The sequence below is a fragment of the Macrobrachium nipponense genome, chromosome 28, assembly GCF_015104395.2.
Source record: "Macrobrachium nipponense isolate FS-2020 chromosome 28, ASM1510439v2, whole genome shotgun sequence".
In the NCBI taxonomy this organism is placed as follows: domain Eukaryota; kingdom Metazoa; phylum Arthropoda; class Malacostraca; order Decapoda; family Palaemonidae; genus Macrobrachium; species Macrobrachium nipponense.
Genome location: NC_087217.1, coordinates 56,464,483 through 56,473,033, shown reverse-complemented (window position 1 = coordinate 56,473,033; position 8,551 = coordinate 56,464,483). Strand labels below are relative to the sequence as shown.

Sequence of the window (8,551 nt, the reverse complement as noted above, 5' to 3'; positions counted from 1 at the left end):
ACTCACTCCCTCTTCTATATTAAACCAATGACTCCTATCTACGTATACTAACACACGCTTCACTGCCATCTGGAGAACTGATAACCACGCTCAAATACCTATTACTTGTGCCGTACATCCTCAATAACGGTCTAAACACCGTCTCTCTTATTGTCCTATTAAATACTTTTCGACGCCGTGTATTCTACATAAAAAACTTTCCCTTAACTTACCAAATTCTAACTTGATTGATTCACAACAAACGCCTAAGCAAAACACGATCTCCCTTTTTTACACAGAGGAGAGCTACACACACTATTCCTCTATCATCTCTCTCCATCACAGTCCTACCATAAACCATCCCTGGTCTGATAATGTTATTTTCCCCATAAGTCTTCGTTCCCAATGTCACTGTTGCTTTTGTATGATGAGACAATCTATTCCTCAGCCCTTCCTATAAAACTTCAGGCTCAGCGAGACGTTCATTATCAACACGGGTCACCAGCTCACACCGTAATCACAATATTCAGGTACATCTCATTTGTGATCACACCTAACAATATTCTCTTTCTAATCTACATCTGCTGAATCCCCTCCTTATACAAACACTTTTCAGTCTAAATACATATATTTTATATCTAAATATAATTATATATATATATATATATATATATATATATATATATATATATATATATATTCCGGATAGTCTTCATGATTTCCTCACATCATGAGCTTAGGAGGATGCGAGTGTTGTAACCTTTGGGTAAAAAGATAATCCCTAATACACACTCCGGCCGTCGCTGACCGCAGAAGCGCGGAAATAATGTACCCAATTACAAAATTTTAATATTATGATTCCGTAATAAAAGAGACATATCAGTATTACTAATACAGTAGATTCACATCAAACGTGCACCTGATACCTAGGCCAGTCCCTTACGACGCTCTTGATTGGCTGCTGATAAGCCAATCACAGGGCTGGATACTCTCAGTCTCTCTCGAGCGTTCACATAGGCAGGATGTATATTCCACCTCTCCTGAATGATACTTTTGAAAGACGCATCCCACTGGAGAAGTGGAACAAACATCCTGTCTATGTGAGCTCTCTCTCGAAACTGAGAGTTTCCCCTGTGATTGGCTTATCAACAGCCAATCAGGAGCGTCGTAAGTGACTGGTTTGTTTGTTTGTTTGTATGGTGCTTTTACGTTGCATGGAACCAGTGGTTATTCAGCAACGGGACCAATGGCTTTACGTGACTTCCGAACCACGTCGAGAGTGAACATCTATCATCAGAAATACACATCTCTCACTCCTCAATGGAATGGCCGGGAATCGAACCCGCGACCACCGAGGTGAGAAGCAAACACCAAACCAACTGGCCTCGACATCAGATGCACGGCTGATGTGAATCTACTATAGTGTACCCATACCTGCAAAAATGACGTTAATAGCTCGGATAGAGGCACATTAATTCTGTGTTCTTATACAAAGACCAGTAGTGACGAAATATCTAAAAGCAGAGTTAATTTACCAACAAACAATCGTTATTACATATAGAAAAAATGCGGACACACATATTGTTATTATTAAGCCATCACACAAACAAAAAATAAAAATATTACCACCTGAGAGATTTACATTTATCAAAGCTAGCTTCTGAACCAAGATTATTATCATTATTATCATTATCATTATTATTATTATTAGTATTATTAATTCTCGGCTTAAAGATATCTTGCTCCTGTTGTCTTTTGATCCGTTTTAACTCGCACATTTTGTAACATTTCAGGACTTTTACAAGGAGCTTATGAGGATTATATTAGCAATTAACTGAAGTGTTTGATGACGTCAGAGAATTACTTGACCCTTGACCTGTTGGCTTTTGTAGGGTGTAGAAAATTACATTTAATGAGAAAGCATACATACATACATATACACATGTAAACATAAATGCGTATACTATATATATATATATATATATATATTATATATATATATTATATATATATATATATATTAAATATTATAATAATAACTTTGATTCACGAAGTATATAAAAACGTGATGCTATGTATAAATAAAGGTTTTTTTGCCACAAAGGAGATAGCCGAGTACTTTCGGTCCTATTCGGCCCCTTTACTGAGGCATCTCAGTAGGGTTCCGAATGACGAGTACTCGGCTAACTCCGTTTTTTCATCTTTCGTGGCATCTTAATATTATTATATTAGTATATATTATTTAATAATATATTATATATATATATATATATTATATATTATATATATTATATATATATATATATACGAGAGAGAGGAGAGAGAGGAGAAGAGAGAGAGAAAATCCGAAAAAACGACCTGTCGGGGGACGACCTCAAGCCGCCAAGGACCCGTTAGCCAGGATGTCGATGTAAGGCGACTGTGCGGACAGGGGGCGACCCTCTCCAGTGACCCAGGTCACGACGGGGGGCGGCGAGCCCTCCGCCAGACATCCCAGAACGACCCCCGACCCGGAGGAGAAGACGACGTACAAAGGGGGAGTCACGGTCAGTCTGGGGCCTTCCCCCCGCACTGCCCCTCCTCGTCCTCCTCCTCCTCCACCAATTCCTACTCCTCCGATGACGCTGCCTCCGACACCTGCAGAGGAAAATGATTGGGGTTAGGATACGGATTGGAAAGTAATCAATAACTTACGTATGTGAGTGAACGTGCATTTTCATTCATAAACACCTACAAGTTAACATATATTCATACATCTTTTTTTTTAAACAATTGTACGTTTTAAATACATACTTATACAGTAATATTCAAAACATGTCATCTGCATGTTTTAAATATATATTTATATGATGATATTTAAAACATGGCATTTGTATGTTTTAAATTTATATCTATACAATAATATTTAAAACATGGCATTTATAAGTTTTAAATATATATCTATATAATAATATTTAAAACATGCCATTTGCATGTTTTAAATATATACTTATACGATGATATTTAAAACATGGCATTTGAATGTTATAAATATATATGTATACAATAATATTTAAAACATGGCCACTTGTCTGTTTTAAATATATATCTATACAATAATATTCAAAACATGGCATTTGTGTGTTTTAAATACATATTTAAACAATAACCTACGATTGTAAATTAAACTTGCATCAAAATGCAAGCTAAATATGTTAATGTAGGTTCCCGCATACACGCATGTTCCCACCTAACAGAAAACCTACTACCGCCAATGATAGATAATAATATTAAGGGAAGGAAAAGAATACAGATAAAAAGCAACAAACAAAATCAGAAGAATATATTGGGAGTATCCTCATCTCATTAGCACCTCTATTCTCTGGCCCCTATTCATCCCTGGTGGTTGCTGTCCAAAGGACATCGATAGGGTCCTTCGCAGCCTCGTCTTTAAGTCCTCTTATGGCAAAGGGTTAATTCTATTTTCCGGGTTCTGTAGCTCAACGGAATAAGACTTTGAGACGTTGTGGGAAGTCCGCCACATAGTTATGGGAATGGGAACCTCTCTCTCTCTCTCTCTCTCTCTCTCTCTCTCTCTCTCTCTCTCTCTCTCTGTGTGTGTGTGTGTGTGTGTATTGCTGCTGCTGTAATACATTAAAACTGTAAGTATAGAAAGTATGTATGTATGTGTGCTTGTGTATTTTCAACCTATATTGTCATATTGGATGGGAAAATTAAGCATTCGAAAATATAAATTGAGAGAGAGAGAGAGAGAGAGAGAGAGAGAGAGAGAGAGAGAGAGAGAGAGAGAGACTCAAACCTCTTAAGCATCATCTAATAAATGCAAATCGAGATGTCAATAGGTAACAAGGAGATCAAACTCAGTTCCTCAAACGCTCGCAAGATGTCACGAGTGATGCTATGGCATCTTACTCATGAGGCAGTCTCAGCGCTAGATAGAACAGTTTGGTGACTCTTTGAAATATTTAGGATTATGTTTCAACGTGCATACGGTTATCCTCAAAGCATGCATTTCTATGGGGCCAGCAACAGGATAGATCCCTTTAGTCCAGAGAGGTACCAAGAGATTTTTCAACTCGAGCTACTATTAGAACTGTTAGAACTGAGGAAAATTTAACTAAAGTTACTCAACTGCTAAAACAAGATAATAAGTTTTACCTTTCATTCATATGACAATAATCTATTAATCTATCTCATATTATAATTACTGGCAATACTTCTCTTTTATTGCAAATCTTAATAAATGAGCCATAAGGAATAAGTAATTGCCAAATCTTTGATGGCCCTCGAGACCATAACCAAGTGCATAATTGGCCCTCGAAAGTGATTTGAGTTTGACATCCCTAGTCCAGAGGAACCCACGCGGAGAAATACTACTATGAGGCGGGCCAGGTAACCACACCAATTCATCATCGCCAGAGCTCTGATTGATTTATAGTGAATATCGCCATATAGCTAACCAAGGAGATTTCTTATCAGAGTTGAAGTATGGTAGCGACACAGGTAATAAAAACTTTCAGAGTAGATGATGGCTTTTTTTGAGGGTGGGGGAGGGGGACTCGTTGTTGCATTATGTTTACCAGATTGATTGACTGATTTATGATTGCTAAAACTGGCGTCAAAACATCTACTAGGTTAGAATGTCCTTCTCTGTCACACCCTCAAGAGAGGAACCTTTGTCTTAGATTTCCAAGACTGGGACATTCTACCAAGTTAATATCCTGCAGTCATATGTTTACTAAGGACCAGCAAAATTCCGATGTTTAAAAGTAAATAATAATAATAATTTCCTCTAGCTTTGTAAGCCTATTATAATATTTAGTCAATAAAGTAATAAATAAAAAAAACTGCACAATAACCTACATTCTAATTTTTAGAATAGACTAAATACTTCGAGCAAATTCAGTCACACCCAGCAACCAGAATACAAAAGAAGGCCCTTCCAATTATGAGTCCATTGATAAAAGCCAAATGTCGAAATCAGAAGTGAATGTCCGTAATCAACAGCTACAGTGCGATACAGTTTTCGACGAGTTCATATCATTTTACCGTCCGCCAAGCTTTTAAAAGTCAGTGAAACCATCACGAGTGTTTTGCTTTATTGACGATGTGTCACCACCTCCTATGTGGAGGCTGGAAATATTGGGGGAGATTTTCATGAACCATCCACTGATGCGGAAATGCATTTTCCGCAGCATCAGTGACACGTACTGTAATGCATAAAAGTCTCATCCAAATCCATTCTTGTCGGGGTGGCTTTCAAATGTTAAAAATCCCTTTCGTATTTTCAAAGGTGAAGGGAATATCGCTCGCGCGTGCACGCACGCACGCACGAACAAACACACAAAGGCACACACACACAAGGCCTTTCTATGAGGACAAAAGAAATCCGCTGACTCCGCGTTTATCAAAACCATTCTGAGAGAGAGAGAGAGAGAGAGAGAGAGAGAGAGAGAGAGAGTCCAGTTTATCCAGCACTTGAATACTCTTGCATTCGACCCTCTTTAAGTCACTCAAAACGCTCTCGTCTTCTTCTCCTTCTTCTTCTTCTTTCTGGCGAGAATAATGGAAAGAAGACAAAATGGTGTTAGTATCTATAGGTGGAATCAGACTGGCAAAATGCTGCTCCCGTATTCCTATACCCCAAAAAATTCTGATTTCGTTGTGAATACCCAAAGCTAAATATATTACTCTATATAAAGCATTTCATATCAATTTAATAAACGAGGCAATTTATTGTTCGTACTAACACGAACGAACGATAAATAAATACACACACAAAAAAAGCGCCGTTATCCTGGTCGCACACACACAAACGTACAAACACACACAAGCAAGGAGAGAGAGAGAGAGAGAGAGAGAGAGAGAGAGAGAGAGAGAGAGAGAGATTTAAAAATAACGATAAAACGCCTTTATCCTCGTCATACACGCACGCGCGCACACACGAACACACACACACACACACACACACACACATATATATATATACACACACAGATTTAAAGAGCTATAAAACTCCATTATCCTCTTCACACATTCACACACGCACAGAGAGAGAGAGAGAGAGAGAGAGAGAGAGAGGAGAGAGAGAGAAAGTAGGGGGGGGGAGGAGTTCAATTTAATATCACGCCCCACGGAAAGCTGAAAACACAAAACAAGAGTTAGGCGTGAACCGTGGCAGAGAGGCGGCCGAAGATGAACATCTCTGATTGATAACCTGGCAAATTCCCTGACAGGACCCGTGATGGAGCAGCAGCAGCAGCAGCAGCGAACCGACCAGAGACTTCCAACGCATCCTTAATGAAAGGCAAACGCTTTCCCCAGGTTGATCATCGCACGGCATAGAGATAAAAACGCCGCCAGTTATCCGTTATCAAACTAAACCACAAGGTCATGAAAATACATTTAAACAGGAATTTCAATTATGCGATTCAGTTTCAAATATGAATGAGCTGTGTCAAGACTGTAGTGTTTACAAGGCGGAAATCAACGAGATATAAACATTAATACCTAGGAGTAACGCACAGGCATAATTTCATGTCGGTGAAATAACACCTAAATTTCTCGGTGGAAATAAAATCTCTATGCAAGAAGGAGCTTCTTAAATGAAAACTAAGGAAATGAATATTGTATCCCGAGAAATAATGTTCCATCTCATGAATAAACGATCTCATCGAATCGTAACCTTTTAAGAAGAAGAACTATATTTTGATGTAATTTGTTCTGTTCGCACTACCTGAGAAAGGTGATGTCATATGAGAATTTATTCATGCGTCTCTCTCTCTCTCTCTCTCTCTCTCTCTCTCTTCTATCTGCACACACTCATTCTACATTCTTAATATCTATATATATATATATATATATATATATATATATAATATATATATATTATATATATGTGTGTGTGTGTGTGTGTGTGTGTGTACATATATATATATAATATATATATATATATATATGATATATATATATTATATAATATATCTTATATATATCTATATATATATATTATCTATATATGTATGTGTGTATGTTATGTATGTATCATATATATACTTTATACACATACATGCATATATATATATATATATATATATATATATATATATATATATATATATATTATATGTATATAAATGATCCTCTCTTCTTTGACGAAGGAGTGGCACCAAAGAAAAACAAGACAGTGACCACCGCCACATTCATTCTTGAACCTCCACAAGCGCTCCACCACCGCAAAGAATTTATGGACCCATAAATTCGACTTTTATAGTCCGCACCACACCACGATTTTCTTATTAACAAACCCAGAACTCATTCTGCTCCACGTGGGGGATATTTCAAGCATGCATATTGCCAAGAATTAGTCTATATAATCACACATACATATCAGCTTGAAGTGATTGCATGACACACACACACACACACACACAAACACACACTCGTCACCTACCAATTGAAACTGTTATTCAATGATTTACTTAGTGGAAATAAATCACCATTGCTGTCTTTGATTAGTAAGATCATGAAACAATCAAGCTGATCTTAGAAGCTTAAACATACATATATGATGACTCATATCACATTACCGTGATTCATATACATACATCGAGCAACAATGGTCCTTTAAAGTCTAATTCGCTCTACCTCGGAATTAATGTATTTTCATATCACCGAAGGGAATTTTTTATCGATAACGATATATATCTATATATATATATATATATATATATATATATATATATATGATGTATGTATATTATATATAATTATATATACTATACATATATAATATATATATATATATATATATATATAATATATATATCTATATGTATATTATATAATATATATATATATATATAGATATATATATATATCATGAAACAATCAAGCTGATCTTGGAAGCTTAAACATACATATATGTGACTCATACACATTAACCGTGATTCATATACATACATCGAGCAACAATTGTCTTTTTTATGTGTAATTCGCTTTAACCTCGGAATTAATGTATTTTCATATGTTAACCGAAGGGAATTTTTAATCGATAAGATATATATATATATATATATATATATAGTATATATATATATATATATACTATAGATATATATATATATATGATATATATATATATAGTATCTTATATATATATATATATTATATATATATATATATAGTATATATATATATATGTATATATAGGTAAATATATATATTTTTTTTTTTTATATATATATATATAGTATATATATATATTTATATGTATATATATCATATATATATATATATATATATATGTATATAATATAAAATCCAACCTCTTCTTACAAAAACACCAGGGTTTACACAAGAGCTATGGGATGACATATTACGAGAGTACTCAAGAACGAATTTACCGAAACCATGAATATACTCTTATTTACGAACGTTAAATCAACTTTAATGTGAACCCTGGGGAAAAGGCTAAAACACACGGAATAGCATTTGTTTACGGATATACATATGGCGGCGCGTGTGCACACAAACAGATACACAGAAAACACCCTCATCATGTTTTATGTGT

At 35.6% G+C, this 8,551-nt stretch overlaps 1 protein-coding gene across 1 annotated transcript in view; it reads right to left on the bottom strand.

Moving 5' to 3' along the window:
- Positions 1–2,353: 2,353 nt before the first annotated feature.
- The window catches only part of LOC135201200 (cell adhesion molecule Dscam2-like), a 236,823-nt gene continuing 230,625 nt past the window's right edge, over positions 2,354–8,551 (bottom strand). Inside the window, exon 2 of the mRNA XM_064230078.1 lies at positions 2,354–2,616. Coding sequence (XP_064086148.1) covers positions 2,354–2,616 — 263 coding nt within the window. The remainder of the gene's footprint in view (positions 2,617–8,551) is intronic.